General features: G+C 47.0%; 3 protein-coding genes across 4 annotated transcripts; 2 read left to right on the top strand and 1 right to left on the bottom strand.

Moving 5' to 3' along the window:
- Window positions 1-1,763: 1,763 nt before the first annotated feature.
- Window positions 1,764-2,978, top strand: LOC136465662 (F-box protein SKIP23-like). The gene has a single exon (XM_066464309.1). The coding sequence runs from the start codon at window positions 1,764-1,766 to the stop codon at window positions 2,976-2,978; it is 1,215 nt and encodes a 404-aa protein (XP_066320406.1).
- A 229-nt stretch (window positions 2,979-3,207) lies between these two features.
- On the top strand, window positions 3,208-11,501 carry LOC136467095 (DNA repair protein RAD5A-like). Of its 2 annotated transcripts, none has more exons than XM_066465643.1 (20): window positions 3,208-3,850; window positions 3,932-4,065; window positions 4,164-4,299; window positions 4,706-4,759; window positions 4,842-4,988; window positions 5,077-5,228; window positions 5,317-5,401; window positions 5,514-5,771; window positions 5,953-6,099; window positions 6,554-6,709; window positions 6,876-6,943; window positions 8,843-8,965; window positions 9,159-9,258; window positions 9,327-9,439; window positions 9,605-9,880; window positions 9,988-10,188; window positions 10,412-10,505; window positions 10,617-10,688; window positions 10,857-10,979; window positions 11,134-11,501. In XM_066465643.1, the coding sequence occupies exons 1-20, from the start codon at window positions 3,320-3,322 to the stop codon at window positions 11,254-11,256; spliced, it is 3,093 nt and encodes a 1,030-aa protein (XP_066321740.1). In that variant the 5' UTR covers window positions 3,208-3,319; the 3' UTR covers window positions 11,257-11,501. The 2 variants fall into 2 exon arrangements, with proteins under 2 accessions (XP_066321740.1, XP_066321741.1); XM_066465644.1 differs by having other exon boundaries at window positions 3,210-3,850; window positions 10,881-10,979.
- Window positions 11,502-11,841: 340 nt separating this feature from the next.
- LOC136467097 (uncharacterized) lies at window positions 11,842-13,130 on the bottom strand. Its single transcript, XM_066465645.1, has 2 exons — window positions 12,468-13,130; window positions 11,842-12,372 (listed from the first exon to the last, which is right to left on the bottom strand). Exons 1-2 carry the CDS (start codon window positions 12,967-12,969, stop codon window positions 12,179-12,181), a joined length of 696 nt encoding a protein of 231 aa, XP_066321742.1. The 5' UTR covers window positions 12,970-13,130; the 3' UTR covers window positions 11,842-12,178.
- Between the last annotated feature and the right edge of the window lie 2,951 nt (window positions 13,131-16,081).

Genomic DNA, 16,081 nt, shown 5'->3' with positions numbered 1-16,081 from the left:
GTGTGGGTACCACTGCCACCAGCACCGGGCTTGGCTCAGCTGGGCGGGCGCACTAGCACCAGCGCTGCATGCACTAGTGCTGGTCTTGGCTCGTCCGGGTGGGCGGCGCGTGCGATGGGTGGAGCGAGCACCACTAGCACTAGCGTGCATGACGGGAGGGGCCAAGAAGCGCTCGCGATGGGGGGCGAGTGAGCAGCACCAGATGGGCGCGCGGCAGCAACGAGGTAGAGTGGTATCCACTTCGGGACGAGATGGATGGAGTGACAGCCTTGCGGCACTGTGGTGGAGAGAAGAGAGTGGAAGGGATAAGAAGTTTTTTAAAAAGAATGGTTTGGGGCGAGGGCGAGTGGATGATTGGTTGTTGGGCTACGACGCGATCAACCATTGGCACCGTTTGGACGGACGGACGTCCTATGCCTAGCATTATCGATCATATATTATAGCAATACTAAGACCATGAGAATTTTTTCCTTCAAAAAAATGGTTGGGGAAACCAAGCTCACAGCACTATGGTGATCTATTGCTGCTCGACAACCCCTATAACATCCCAGTCCAGGGCTTAATAGGATTAATAGGATACTCATACCAATAAGTTGCAACTTTTTTTTCCGGAAGCCCATCTACAAATAACTCTGAGGTTAAGCGTGCTTGGCCTAGAGCGATGGGTGACCGACCGGGAAGTTCTTCCTGGGTGCACACGAGTGAGGACAAAGTGCGCAGAAAAGACCTGTGTTGGTCTGTGAGGGTAGTCTATATCCTAGAGAAGCTGTCAGATGTAAGCGGGCCCGGCCTCAGAGAGGCGGGACGTTATAGAATGGTATCAGAGCCGACTCTCACGGTTTCACGGGCGCGTGTGTCGTAGTTGCGCAGGCATGGTGCGCATGGCTGGTGTGGATCCGTCGTGGTCACACAGCATGGCACATGCGCTGGCTCTGGACACACGGACGTGGCCAAGAGAGGACGCTCCTGGCTTGGGATTGATCGACGAGGACATCGATCTCTTAAGGGGGTGATGATGTAACATCTCGGCCCAGGGCTTAACAGGATTAATAGGATACTCATACCAATAAGTTGTAACTTCTTTTCCGGAAGCCCATCTGTAAATAACTCTGAGGTTAAGCGTGTTTGGCCTGGAGCGATGGGTGACCGACCAGAAAGTTCTTCCCGGGTGCACACGAGTGAGGACAAAGTGCGCAGAGAAGACCTGTGTTGGTCTGTGAGGGCAGTCTATATCCTAGAGAAGCTATCAGATGTAAGCGGGCCCGGCCTCGGAGAGGCGGGACGTTACAACCCCAGTCCCCACAGGCCAGGGACAAGACAATCTCCTACCACTATAAAGAACAAAGTGTGGACATTTTTTTTGTGTGATATTTGTTTTGGTTCGTCCGTCTGCCCACGCCTATGATCTTATGACATCTCCTTGATTGAATATTGCCTGTTATGTGATAGAGGAATCACGACAAAATAGGAAGTAGAAAATTATTGTACTATCCATATACACATTGCATGTTTGCATGCACCAGCATATATGGCAACGAGCAAAAGAAAAAAGAATTAACACAGAAGGAAAGAGAATTAAGATAAAAGGAACATCATTATATTTCTGAGAACCTTGCCAAATCTGCTACATTTAATTACTTCCCCTCTCTGCATTTGCAAAAGGGATAACTTTTTCCTCTTTTCATTTGGTTTCACACTCACGTGTTCCGTCACCCTCGCTTGCTATTTCTTGCGTGAACCATAGTTGATGTCATCTGTCTTCCATGGCTCAGCCTCCCAATCTCAAGAAAAGGTCTCTACCTCTCCCTGACTGGAGATCTGGCCTGCCAGAGGATCTTCTTGAGTCCATCGGGCAGCGTCTTGCGTCAGGCCACGACGTGGCATCCTTCCGATCCGCTTGCTCCCCATGGCGTGACGCTGTCCTGTTCGCGACCTTCGAGTCACTCCTGCTGCTCCCGTTCGACCCCGACTCGGACCGCGTCGGCTTCTACTGCGTCCTAGAGAAGAAGGGCTTGTCCAAGATGCTGTCCGACGTGCGCAACAAGGTGGCGTGCGGCTCCTCATGTGGGTGGCTGGTGCTCATGGACGAGGCGGCGTCCGTGACACTGCTGAATCCATTCATCGGTGCCCGTGCCCCCCGTGTTGAGCTCCCGCCAGTAGGTGAACACGTCGCGGCGGCGTCCTCATCGGAATGCGTGTCTAGGGTCCATGGCCGGTGGGTCCTCCATCCCACCAACGGCTACGGAGACGCGGATGCCGTAGGCAGAGCCATCAAGCTAGAAGACATAAGGGACGTGTTCTTCTGTGAGATCGTGCTCTCGGCGTCGCCTGACGCCGTCGGCCGCAAGTGCGTGGCCATGGCCATGCTTGGGTGCTCCACGGATGTCGCGTTCTTCCGGATTGGAGTCGACAGCGCATGGACGCTGCTCGACACCAAATTGGAGTTCTCCGTGGGGTCTATCGTCCACTGCCAAGACAAGTTCTTGGTGATTGACTGCACTGGAGAAATCTCCGTCTACAGTAGCAACGCCACCGACGCTATTCCAACCGCGACGTTGCTGCCATCGCTGTCGCCACCTGCGGGGCTCTGCCACCGCAGCTATATGGAATCAAACGGTGAGCTACACATTGTGGGTGCTATGGTGAGCACATTCCACGAGACACAGAGCTTCACCTATAGCAGCGCGATCTACAAGTGTAACCTTCACGACCATACGTCGGAGTGGTCCAGGGTGAGGGACATCGGTGATCAGACACTGTTCGTGTCTAAACATTTTAATGAAAGCTTCAGTGGAACAAGTATATCCAAGTACAAGGAGAACAAAATCTACATATCTGAGCCATTGTATGGGGATTCATACGACTTGATCCATCGACTGGAGATCGTTGATATTACTACCAGCGCATCCGAAGTGAAGCCCGTCCAGAAAAAGATACAGAGTTACGAGGCTCTAGGTTGGATTCGATCTGATCTCTGAAAACTCTAGAGTCTGTGAGTCTACGATGTCGCGCACTCCGTGACTGTGTTAAATTCATAAACTTTATTTTTTGGATTAAATGTTACTTTAACGTTGGTATTTAATTTAATAGTATTGTTATCTTATCGTACGATCCGTGTGTTTTTAAGTATAAATTGTTAGTTATTCCGTAGCAACAGTAGCTGGTAGAAAAAATGATCGAAGGAGTGTGGCGAGGGCAAATCGGTCCAGCCCTCCATCTTCCCGCGAAATCTAATAGTCGGCGGCGCGAGGCAGGAGTTTGGGGGAAAATTTCGCGGGCTGGGTGCGAGAAGAGCCGCCGGCGCCGTCTCTCGAGGGAGATGGGGAAGGAGCGGGAGGAGCAGGTGGCCATGGTGCGCGCGGTGCTCGGCGAGGGCACGCCGGAGATGGACATCATCCGTGCTCTCCACATGGCCGGCGACGACCCCACCAAGGCCATTAACATCCTCCTCGACTTAAACCACATGGCTGCGCCACCTCTCCCGCCGACGCCGACGCCGTCGCTGTCTCCCTCTCCCTCGCCCTCCCCTCCGCCGGGGAAACCCGCTAAAGCTCTCGTCGACTCAACCCTACCAAGCAAAGCCCCTACCCGGCCCATGCCCACGGCAGAGAAATCTAAGCCCGCCGCACCCACAACCAACGGTGGCGGCGGGGAGCACTGGTGGCTGGTGGGGAGCGCCGAGATGGCGGGGCTGTCCACCTGCAAGGGCAGGCGAATTGCCTCAGGGGACGCGGTCACCTTCACCTTCCCCAACGCCACAGCCGCCGCGGGCAAGAGCCGTCCCGGCCGTCCCGCCCTAGCTTCCTGCTCCTCCGAGATCATGCGCTTCTCCACCCCGAGCCACGGGGAGGTACATTACTTCATCACTGCTGTCCACCCCAATTCTCGACACTGCATCAGGCCATTGTATGAACAGTTTGTTGCTGTTTAGGTGGGTCGCATCCCCAATGAGTGGGCAAGGTGCCTCCTTCCCCTTCTCAAGGAGAACAAGTTAAAAGTCAAGGGCTCGTGCAAATCAGCTCCCGAGGTGCTTACCATTATGGACACTATCCTCTTGTCAGTGAGGTATATGAACCGTGACTGAAACTAAGTCCAGTTTATATGCAATTTAACATCTTTGTTGCTTGACTACACCACCTTCACTGAGGTCTTGTACTTTGTAGTATATATATCAACAGCTCAATGTTTCACGATCAAAAGCAATCGGCGCCCAAGGCAGCTCGGGTTGCTCCAGATGACTCCACATTTCACCCCCTACCTGCACTTTTCAAATTGATAGGGTTTGCTCCTTTTATAAAGGTGAGCTGTGTGCTCTTATCATCTCCTGTTCGTTTATTGTCTAGTGCAAATGCACTGCAAAAGTCCATCAATTCAAAGCTCTTGGTATAGGTGAATGTGTAAATAATATGCATTGCCAAAGTTTGTACAATTGCAATTAGGAGCTCTTTGGTATCCTGAAATCATCGCTGATAAATATTTTCTAAACAGTCATTGATGAATACTGAAGTAAAAAACTTAAGAAGTATGAAAACTGTTGATATATTTTACCCCAACAACGTGCATCATATGATTTTAGAATGTGAATAAAGGTATAAAATGACATTAAAAGAAACAAGTCCATTTAAGTTATGTGTATTGCTCTTTCTCTGGAATCAGCATTTTAGTATGGTCTGATTTTTTTTGGTCCGACATAAATTCAAAACAGGCCGCTTTTACTCCAGAAGATCTTTATTCCAGGAAGCGACCAATTGAAACAAAGGTAATAGTTTAGTACTTCATTCATTACACTGCTATATCAAAATAATAAATATTGGCCTTTTATGTTTTATCTGACTGAACAGAGCAGTATAGGAGCGGCTGCCACAAAGTTGACATCCGAGAGATTGAGGTTGTCTTCTGATGGAAATGAAGACGATCATGGTGAAGAAACTGTTTCAGATTCAGATTTGGATGATATAATTGGGATCTCAGACAGATCTGCACTAGAGGTAATTCAACAGCACATTACTATGCAGAGTTGCAGCAACCAGTTGATATTATCCTGACCTCAGTGTGCTCTGAATTTATATTTTGTAGGAAATGGCTCCCCCTGATTCTCTGTTGAGTGATCTACGCTCTTATCAAAAGCAGGCACTTCATTGGATGCTGCAGCTTGAGAAAGGTAGTTCTTCCCAGGATGCCGCTACAACCCTTCACCCTTGTTGGGAAGCATACAAACTTGAGGACAAGTATGTATGTGTTGTATGAGCTGTTTTTAATAACCATTGTAGCAAATAGTTGAACATTACATTTCACATTTTATTGCATTTATTTCAGGAGGGAGCTAGTTTTGTACTTGAACGTGTTTTCAGGCGATGCTACAACTGAATTTCCTAGTACATTACAACTTTCTAGAGGAGGGGTAAGGATATTCTTAATATTGTACTTCTTTATGTTTAGCATTTTTATTGATGGCTATTGTTTCTGGTTGAAATTCGCGATCAATTCTATTAACTGACTGAGTAAAAATTAAGATTCTGGCAGATGCAATGGGACTGGGGAAGACTATTATGACGATAGCTCTTCTTCTTTCTGATTCTAGCAAAGGGTGCATCACAACTCAGAATGCTGCTCAGATCCCTAGAGAAGCTAGTGGGTTGGGTGAATCGCATGATGCTGTGAAGAAGCTTGCTAGTCCTTTCTCTTTTAGCAAACACAAGAAACCTAAGGCCCCACTTATTGGAGGAAGCAATCTAATTATCTGTCCAATGACACTAATTAGTCAGTGGAAGGTATAGTTCTAATTGTGGCACCACCACACCATTGCCTATGCTACATTATATGTGTGCTCATTTGCTGCAGAGAAGTAAAAGATAAGAAGTCAACATAATATGCTTTGCTTTACCAATTTCATCTGTAAACGTTTCCTGCAACTACTTTTCTGAACACTAGAGTTGATATTATGAATAACAGGCGGAGATTGAAGCTCATACTAAGCCAGGCACTGTGAATATATATGTTCACTACGGACAAAACAGGCCAAAAGACGCGAGCATCATTGGTCAGAGTGATATTGTCCTGACTACATATGGTGTCGTGTCATCAGAATTTTCAATGGATGTAAGCTCTGAGATCTCATAGCTCTTTCAATTTACTCTTATTATGCTCAAGCTTTTGTAAACATTTTCGTTGGTTAAGATAACCTAGATAGCACCAGACCATGCAATTGACCGGTCATTTGCATACTTTTACTCGGCCATTTGATTTGACATCTTATACTTTTTACTTGTGTCCATTTTTTTATCAAAATAATACAGATAATACATTACCTTTTGCTTGTCTTTCGTCCTTCCCACCATGTCTCTGCATTTGATCCTTCAATGTCATACTTATGCAATCTTATTGTTAAAATATGTCTTGCTTAAATTTGGTTCATACATGCATAAAGAAGATAGCTACGTTGACCAAAGTGTGCATGCAATGATGAGGAACTTGCTGGGGCTATTGCTATTAATATTCAGTTTGAATTATGCATACTTATTCTTGACTAAACTTTTGATATCTGCTTGGGTAGGGTTCAACGGAAAATGGGGCTTTGTACTCTGTACATTGGTTCAGAGTTGTGCTTGACGAAGCACACATGATAAAATCTTCTAAAAGTTTGATATCCCTGGCTGCGGCTGCTTTGACTGCAGATCGGCGCTGGTGTCTCACTGGTACACCAATTCAGGTGAGAATATGTGTAGATCTATCGGTCTTTGTTAGAACTCCCTGAATATATCATATTTATTCCTAATGCAGGATAATGGATCAGACATTTTACTCTTATTTTCACGCATGTATTTGCATACTAGGTGCTTATGCATTCAAATTTATGAAGTTTACTTTACTGACAGAACAACTTGGAGGATTTGTACAGCCTTTTCCGGTTTTTGAAAGTTGAACCATGGAGGAACTGGGCTTTGTAAGTGTGTTTTTTTATTGCTGTTCATTGACTGTTCTTGTTGAACTTGACAGCTCTAAATTAATTGGACTCGTGTTCGAGAAAAAAACAAATTAATTGGACTTTTGAAATTCATAATGGTTTGTTACATTATTTACCATTTTCTGTTTATTGTACAGATACGAGAGCATTTTAGGTTGTGTAGATGATTAATTTGTTTCATAGCAGTGGCAGAGAATTAGAACAATTATATTAAGGGTGCCAAACAATTATATTAAGGGTGCCAAACAGAAAGAGATAAATCATAAAGAGGATCCAATTAGGAATTTTCTTACTGCATTACGTGTCAGATTTCAGTGTTGTAACAAGAAACATGGGGGCAGTCAAGGCCCCTGCCAGCCACCCCCTCTCTCTGACACTATTTCGTAGTGGCTGCACCCAAATCTTCTGTTTGATGAGGCTTGACAAACTTTTCTGTTAGTTACAAGGATGATATTGCTGCAAGATGCAAACCGCACTGTTGTTTTTCTTGAAAATGAAAACTATCAAAAATACAATTCACTTTTGTTCCGCCAATCTTGATAATTTTGAGTAAATTTCATCAGCGATCCTTGAACTTGTTAGCGTTCTCATCGGTCCCAGTACTCTCAAAAATGCATTTTTGACATCCTAAGCTTGCTAATTGCACAACATGAGGTCCAAATCTTCAACATTTGTGTTCAACTGCCCACATGGCATGCTGACTGTGCGACAATGCGAGTATGTGCGCCTAGCGCAGGGAAGCAGAAGTGCAACCTACAGGTTGGGAGTTCAACTCCCTGTTCTCACCAAAAAAGGCCACTCCTTATGCTATTTTCAGTGAAATACTTGGTCCACTAACGTTTCCGGCGTGATATGTGACCGTCAGGTGTGTCCTCGCTGTTAGTAGCATGTCCTGCATAGCCAGGGTTCGTGACCTTTTCTCGACCCTACAGAAGAGAATCTTCTACCTTTCCTCCAATGCCTTGGGGGAGGCCTTACCCCAGGGGTCGAGTTTTTATTTTTATTTTTTTACTGTGCGACGATGCCGATGAGAAAATTTCATTAGCAGTCCATGAACTTGTCCCGCATTCTCATTTAGGTCCCGGTGCTCTCAAAATACAATTTTCCACCCTAAAGCTAATTATACCACATGAAGTCAGTCTGTAGAACTTGTGTTAAACGCTCTGTGGCATGCTGATCTTACGCCGACGTGGCTCACATCTGGTGCACACTGTCAACTCCATCTCCCCTATCCTCTTTATCTAGCCTTCTTCCCTTCAGCGAGCTGACCAGGCATACTATTAAGGAGTAGCGACATCGAGGCCATCATCACTGGTACAGGCATACCTCAACATTGCCAAATCTCAGTGTGGCCAGGAGCCATTGTCGGTGGGAAGAGAGGATAATAAAGGAGACAAGAGTGACACGTCGGCCTCACATGGGACATGTCATGGCCACGTCATTGCATTATTGCATAGTCAACATGACACACGGACAGTTTAACACAAGAATTGGATTTCATGTGATACTATTAAGCGAATTTAGGGTGCCAAAAGTGCATTTTGAGATTACCGGGATGAGAATGCGGGACAAGTTTAAGGACCACTGAAGGGGCATGCCATTGCACAGTCAACATGCCACACATGCGGTTTAGTCAAGTTCCGATGATTTGGACCTCATGTGGTACAGTTAGCAAGTTTAGAGTGCCAAAAATTCATTTTGAGAGTATTACCGGGACTTGGATGGGAACACGGGACAAGTTCAAGGACTGCTGATGAAATTTACCCTTATTTTGTTCGTATCAAGAATGTTAATTTGTTATGCTGACTGTATTCCTTGTGCAATGTAATTGAATATTACTATTGTATCTATAACTTTTATTTTTCACCTTCTGTTTAGGTGGAATAAACTTGTACAGAAACCATATGAAGAAGGTGATGAAAGGGGCTTAAAGCTATTGCAGTCCATTTTGAAGCCAATAATGCTGAGAAGGACTAAAAACAGCACAGACAAGGAGGGCAGGTATGTTCAACTTTGGTTATAATGCATTTTGTCTTTTCCCCTCCTTTTTGTGGGGTAGATATGCTTTATTAAATTGCTCAGAAGGAATACAACCAGGCTGTGTACATTTTATTTGAAAAGCCTGCACTCTATTAAACCACTCCTCTTCATATCGTTTTGTTGGCACATAACTTACATGCATGCTTTCGTGCAGGCCAATCCTTAATTTACCCCCTGCAAATATTGAAGTAAAATACTGTGTTTTATCTGAGGCCGAGAAGGATTTCTATGAAGCTCTATTTCGAAGATCTAAGGTAATGTGCTTCTACTGATAAGCATGTTCTTTCAGTGAAACAAATTAATTGCCTCGTGTTGGTTATAGGTAAAATTTGATCAATTTGTTGAGCAAGGAAGGGTTCTGCACAACTATGCTTCAATTTTGGAGTTACTTTTACGCCTAAGACAATGCTGTGATCATCCATTCCTTGTTATGAGGTTTGTTTCCATGCAATGCTATGCATGATAGTAGCCTGTTATGGTACTTGAAATTTGGGCTCATATCTTACATGAATAGCAATAGCTTTTAAAAATTGAACATCGATATTTCTTGTATTTTGTCGTCAATTACCTATTGATGATGGAGCTTTTTTTGGTTTCCAGTCGTGGGGATACGCAAGAGTTTGCAGACCTAAACAAGCTTGCAAAGCGTTTTCTGCGTGGTGGTAATGGTGCTGTTAATGGTGATTCTTCTTGCATTCCCTCTAGAGCTTATATCGAAGAGGTTGTCCAAGAATTGCAAAAGGGTGAAGGGGAGTGCCCTATTTGCCTGGAAGCCTTTGAGGATGCAGTATTAACTCCCTGTGCCCACCGTTTATGCCGAGAGTGTCTCTTATCTAGTTGGCGGAGTGCAACAGCAGGCCTTTGCCCTGTCTGTAGGTATTTTACGTTTCAATCTTCTTCTGTCTCTCTGGTACATTACGTTTTCTTAAAGAATTCTTCCATGTCAACTTGTCATGTCCTTCACTTTGATTATATTATTGCAGAAAGTCAATGAGCAAGCAGGACCTTATAACTGCACCTACTGATAACCGCTTTCAAATTGACGTTGAAAAAAATTGGGTTGAATCTTCCAAGATATCTGCTCTCCTGCAGGAGTTGGAGGTTCTTCGCAGTTCAGGTGCCAAGAGTATCGTGTTTAGCCAGTGGACTTCATTTTTAGATCTGTTGCAAATTCCACTTTCTAGGTAAGTAGTGTTCAGTTTATGTGAATCACTTGCATATCATGTTTTTTTTTTCATGCTGCCACCCGTAAGATCTAAAATACATATCATTTCTGCCAAGAACCTCCTGCCCCCACGATACTAGACCTTCTGGTTTACATGTTTACTTTTTTTGTCAGGTCTTCTTCCTTCATTGTTTTGACGAAGCTGATCTTACCAACTAATTTTTTGAGTTTTTGCATGGCAGGAATAATTTCTCATTTGCTAGGCTGGATGGGACATTGAATCTTCAGCAAAGGGAGAAAGTTATCAAGGAGTTCTCAGAGGACAAAGGCATTTTGGTATTTCTTCTGTTTCTTAGACCAAGACTCCATTCTAGATTAGTGTTATCATTTTTGCGAGATCTGATGTGTTGGAAATGTTAGGACCTTCATTGCACTTGACCTATGCAGGTTCTGCTTATGTCTCTGAAGGCTGGCGGTGTTGGAATCAATCTTACTGCTGCTTCTAATGCATTTGTCATGGTATGCCCCATTGAACTTCTTTTCAACGTTTCCAAACAAAAAAACTTGTGTTGGAATAGCCTCTTGCACCATGCTAACAAGATGTATTAGTGTAACAGTAATACATAGTACCGTTAACATCCTTTTTATGCTAACAATTAACTTTTAGCTATCTTCCACTTGTTTGAGTGTCTTATGAGATGTTTGCTTAAGGACCCTTGGTGGAATCCTGCTGTGGAAGAGCAAGCTGTCATGCGCATCCATCGAATTGGTCAAACGAAGACTGTTTCTATCAGAAGATTCATTGTGAAGGTATCTTTTTCCCATCAAATCTCGTCACAATCACAATTCATATTTTCATGGGGCTATTATCAGAATATAATACGAGGCAGACTCTTTGACATTCTGATGCCCCGATTCTCCTGTTATCTTTCAGTATTGATCATGATATGATATGGCTGTCCAGGGCACCGTCGAAGAACGCATGGAGGCCGTGCAGGCTCGAAAGCAGCGATTGATTTCTGGAGCTTTGACTGACCAAGAAGTCCGCACTGCACGTATAGAAGAACTGAAGATGCTTTTCTCTTGAGACGACAAAAGGGCTGTTGAGCATCTGATGGTCGGCATGCTTGCACATTGCATCCATGGCTAAAACAAGATGGCCGGTGTTCTTTTTTCTCAAAGCCAGAAGTTGGAAGGTAAAACGAGGGTCGGAAATTGCACCGCCCAAATATCTTCCATCTTCGGGCGTTTAGCTGTTGTTGTACGCATGATTTTTATATCATGACCAAAATTTGAGTCAGCAATCGGCAGAAGAAAAGTTTCTTTTCTAAACTGTGCATATATAATGGCTGCCAAGAGTCCAAGACGCTTCACTGAGTGAGACTGAGACAGCAACCGAAAGAAACTTGGAAGATGACGTGTGCGCGTACGAAGATAATCTATACAACCTCAATCATTCTCCCACTTGGTTTGCAACGCCAATACTGGTGCAAGAGGCTATTCCAACTTGGCCGACTGGGATCAATCGAATGCATCATCTTAAAATTGAAATACTTGTTTGGATTTTGAAAACAGATAAACTAAACATTTTCCCTCTTCCCTTGCTTGTACACATCATTTTCTTACCTTAATTGAAAGACAGAGCTCATACCGTTGCTTAAAAAAAAAAACATTTGCAGGAAGTAAATAGTTTTGGCAAGGTGGCCAAGTACAAATGTATGTATAATCTATCTATGAATCTAGAATCTAGGTAGGGAGATCGTGAAACAAGTGCCGCTGGCGATCTAAGAGACTAAGGTGCCTTTGACACTGTTTATCCAAAACGGTTTCACCGGTGAAGCCAAAGCCGGTGAAGTCAGAAAAACTGGATTTTTTCGGCTTCTAGTTCATTTTAATCCTGGCTTACAAAACGGCTTCACGCTACAGTGCCTCAATTTGTGCAAAATAGATGAAGCCGAAGCCGGCATAAGCCGTGCGAAAGAGGCCTAAGACTACCAATACCAAGCAAGCTACAACAATGGCCAGAAGTGCATGAAGCCGAGCCATGGTGGTAGCATGTTTGGCCTGTCGGCAGAGGTGGGCGTGGCCTTGCTGGCTTCGGTTGCTGGGCGCGTAGAGGGAGCCGCAACTGCCGCAGTAGCCCTGGGGCAGAGGAAGAAGCTCCTGCTCCCTAGCTCCATGAGCTTCTCCGCCGGGTCCAAGCCTGTTTGTTTGCAAAACAGCCATTGTCAATGGAGAGAGTAGCTGTAGCACGGGCACGAGGAGCGCAGCAGAGGGACAGGCGTCAGCGTCACGTACTTTCCAAGCTGAATTGGGAGTAATGGAGCCCGAACACGGAGGGGTCAGCGGACGGCAGCAGCGGGCGCCGTCCTTCCCTGACGTAGAGCTCCACCGCGGCGGCGACCAGGTCCGCGACGCGCCACTCGGCGCCCGCCATCACGTGCAGCGGCCACATGCTCCGCTGCACGGCGACGGTCACCAGCGCCTTGCTCGGCGCCGCCCTCCTGCCCCACGGGACAGCGGCGGCGGCAGTAGCGTTGCCGCCGTGGACGCCCGCTCGCCGGAATCCCCGCTCCCTGACGCCGGCCAGCAGGTCCGGATGCGTCCGGGGCCTCTGTCTCTGCAGCAGGTGGTCTCGCTGCTGCGGCTGATGCTCGTGCGTGCCGCGCCCGTGGAACGACGCCCTCCGCTGCACGAGCGGCTCCCGCGGTGCCAGCGCCCCCGCGGCCTTCTCTGCGTGTCTCTGCTTCCTCGGCCAGGCCTTATGATCAGCCGCAGGCGGCGGCGCAAGAGAGGGCATCTTTGACCTTTGGGCAGACAACAGGGCGGCTCACGGCCTGTTACCTTCACCTCGATCGCTGGAGGCTGAACAAGAGGAGGAAGGCGGCGGGACAGATTGCCGGAGCGAGCTCATTTATACAGTGTACACAAGCAAAGCAAGGCCCGGGCATTGGGCGTCACTGGCGGCTGATAGCTTTTATATTCTTCGCTGGACAGGAGAGCCTTCGACTCGTGCGGCGCCACGTGTGAGGCGTGCCGCGCCGGCGTCGCTGATTCACTTGGCTGCTTGGTCCATAGTCCGACACGGCGGTCCGGCACGGCATTACTCTGGCGCGGCATTGCTTGCGCCCTCGCTTTGACACATGTAAGCTAGTGCTATTCACCCTGTTCGCTTGATCGTTTATGTGGCTTATAAGCCGACTGATGTTGTTTTATCATGAGAGAAAAACACTATGACTATAATCAAGCGAACAGGGTGATTATAGGCCGCTGTCTCGTCGGCGTGCAATCAGGGCCAACGAATCAAACGGTAATACTCCTACCGTCCTATGGTATCAATCACCGGATTTGAAACTCCGCGGGAAGGAAAATGGTGCTTGTAGGCAGGGCTCGGATTGTGGGCTTGTGGCAACAAGCAAGACGCGGGGCCCGTCTCCCCATGACCTGTAGCCTCTTCTTCTGTAGGACTGCCACATGATGCGTTTGGCGCCGTCCGTCCGTCCGCTGCTGAGGCTTGTGCAGTGAAGTGACGCGAATATGCGATCAGGACTGGCATTGGCCATTGGGTCAAAAGGACGGTGGTAGGCGTTTGGTGACACGGCACAGCTCGGGGGTAGGGAGATTGGCGACTTGGGGTGGAGCACGCGTCTGGGGGAGGGGAGAGGGGGAGGAGGTGTGGCATCTGCTGATAGAGCGCTGACCACGATGACGGCTTGGTAATACAGCAGCGGCGGCACTATCGGAAAATAGGAGGCTATGGACAGATGCTGTATGTGACAAGTGACATATACACAATACTAAACTATCGGCCATTTCGCTGGTTAGTTTTTGGGCTTATAAGCCCAGCTAATATTGGTTTATTGTGAGAAAAAAAACACTGTTGGGGATAACAGGCCCGGCCCTGAGGCGGGGCGGGAGGGACAGCCGTCTCAGGTCCACTGAGCCAATGGGCCCTTCCCCAGGTATACATGTAGTACCAGTACTCGGCACAAACCCAAACATACGGCAAACATCGGTGATCACGCATTCACCGCGTGAGTCGCGACGCTGCGGCTTCCTTTCCTCTTCTTGGAGTTCGAAGTTGGAGTTCCGCGATTTCTACGCTTCCTTTCTCCGCGAGCCAGCGTCGAGCGTCCTAGCGACGACAGGGGCCTGCCCAGCGAGTCGCCGCTCGCCGGCACCTCCGTGCAGCTGCGCACCGCAGTCCGAAGACGTGATGTGATCTCTTGTCTCGTCCAATTCTATCACCATCAGGCAGGCCGCAGGCAGCAGCAAGCTAGCAATAATCAGGTACATGATCGTGATCTCTTATCTGTTCAATTCCCTATTTTATAAAACTGTAATTAATAATTGTTTCTCTAAATAGCTCATCTGACATTAATTTAAATGATCTAATTTATGAGCTAAGGGTTATGCAATCCGCTTTGCCAGATAGACAAATGACAGCTTTGAAGATTTTTGAGTTTGTTACATAAGGTGATTGTTATCCTAGTACTTCCATTATTGCTTATCGCATCTTGTTTACTATGCCAGTGACTATGGAATCAATCAAAAAAAGCTCCTCAAATTTAAAATCGTTGAACTATTTGAGATCTACAATATTACAAGAGATGTTAATTGAATTGACAATATTATGCATTGAGAAGCGATTGTTGGATGAGATTGATATTGACACCATCATCGATGACTTCGCATCGAGGAATGTTAGAGATTTGAGGTAATTTAATATGTATATACAAATTATTTCACATGAATATTGTTTTTGCATTCAGTTAACCGCTTATTAGTAACATTTCATATATGTGTGTATATACTAGCAATGAGTAGTACTAGTAATATTATCATGTTTATATAAAAAGGCCTAAACTTTTAGTTTCGTTCTAGGTCCAAATAAACTCAGGACCGGTCCTAGCTGATAAGTTCTGACTGAAACCAACAAGCGAATATGTTGTATTACTCTACATAAGTTGTCAGCAGATAGATAGCCTATGTGGCACCTAGTGATTACGTGGCACTTAGAAAATTCAGCCACAAATAACATAGGATATCTCTATGAAAGATACTGTCTTTAAAGGTGTATATGTAGTCCCATATGTCATAGACTATACGTTAATTCCGCGCGGAGCTTTCCCTTCCCTCTCTCCTTGGCGCCGGCCTCACCCCATGGCCTGCTTTCTTCTTCTTTCCGCGTGACCCATTTCCCCCTCTCCGCCATAGGCCGCCCAACCAGGCCGCAGCCCAGCAGGCCAAAACCGCGCAGCCGCCCGCGTTTTCCCTCTCTTGCTGTGACTGTCAGGCTGGCCCCGCTCGTAAGTGCAGTTCGTCTTCCTCTCGTCGCAGCGCCAGACACTGTCGGGAGTCCACGCCGCTCTCCTTGCCTTGCGCTCCACGATGCCTCCCAGCCTTAAATAGCAGCCCCACCGTGCCGCCTCCCCTCACGTTGCCGAAGCCGCTTCGCCTTGAGTTCGCAGCGCCACCGTCGAGCCAAACCCTAGCGCTGTTGTTGCCGTCGCCCTGTGGAGTCGCCGCCGCCACGGACCCAGTCTCGTCCGCGTGAGGCAGCTAGGTGAGCTCGCCGTTTTCTTCTCTACTTCCCCAAGTCTTCCGTTGGAGCAACCGATTCCAGAGTCGCCGTTCTGGCGAGGAGCCGAGACCCCAGCCATGGCGCCACCGCCTAGAAATAGTGCGTCGACGACCTCATCTCTCCCGTTTGCTCACATCCATCCATCCACCGATCTACGGCTGAGATTAGAACTTACCCCTTCGGTCCACCGTGAATCGTGGATGGAGTCCACCATCACCGGTCCACAACCACGTCAGCAGGTCCACCACCTTGGACCAACCTGCGACCGCCACCCGTCGCCGCATGGCACACCACGCGGATGATGACCCAGTCAGCGTCGACCATCGCT

Source organism: Miscanthus floridulus, chromosome 7 (genome assembly GCF_019320115.1).
Source record: "Miscanthus floridulus cultivar M001 chromosome 7, ASM1932011v1, whole genome shotgun sequence".
Classification (NCBI taxonomy): Eukaryota; Viridiplantae; Streptophyta; class Magnoliopsida; order Poales; family Poaceae; genus Miscanthus; species Miscanthus floridulus.
This window is presented reverse-complemented; position numbering and strand designations above follow the sequence as displayed.

Excerpts from the sequence above, each read along its gene's own strand:
- LOC136465662 (XM_066464309.1), top strand. The coding sequence starts at position 1,764 with ATGGCTCAGCCTCCCAATCTCAAGAAAAGGTCTCTACCTCTCCCTGAC.
- LOC136467095 (XM_066465643.1), top strand. The coding sequence starts at position 3,320 with ATGGGGAAGGAGCGGGAGGAGCAGGTGGCCATGGTGCGCGCGGTGCTC. Across the intron at positions 5,229-5,316 it reads GCATACAAACTTGAGGACAA|GAGGGAGCTAGTTTTGTACT; the intron begins GTATGTATGTGT and ends CATTTATTTCAG. Across the intron at positions 5,772-5,952 it reads CACTAATTAGTCAGTGGAAG|GCGGAGATTGAAGCTCATAC; the intron begins GTATAGTTCTAA and ends TATGAATAACAG.
- LOC136467097 (XM_066465645.1), bottom strand. The coding sequence starts at position 12,969 with ATGCCCTCTCTTGCGCCGCCGCCTGCGGCTGATCATAAGGCCTGGCCG. Across the intron at positions 12,373-12,467 it reads CTCCCAATTCAGCTTGGAAA|GCTTGGACCCGGCGGAGAAG; the intron begins GTACGTGACGCT and ends GCAAACAAACAG.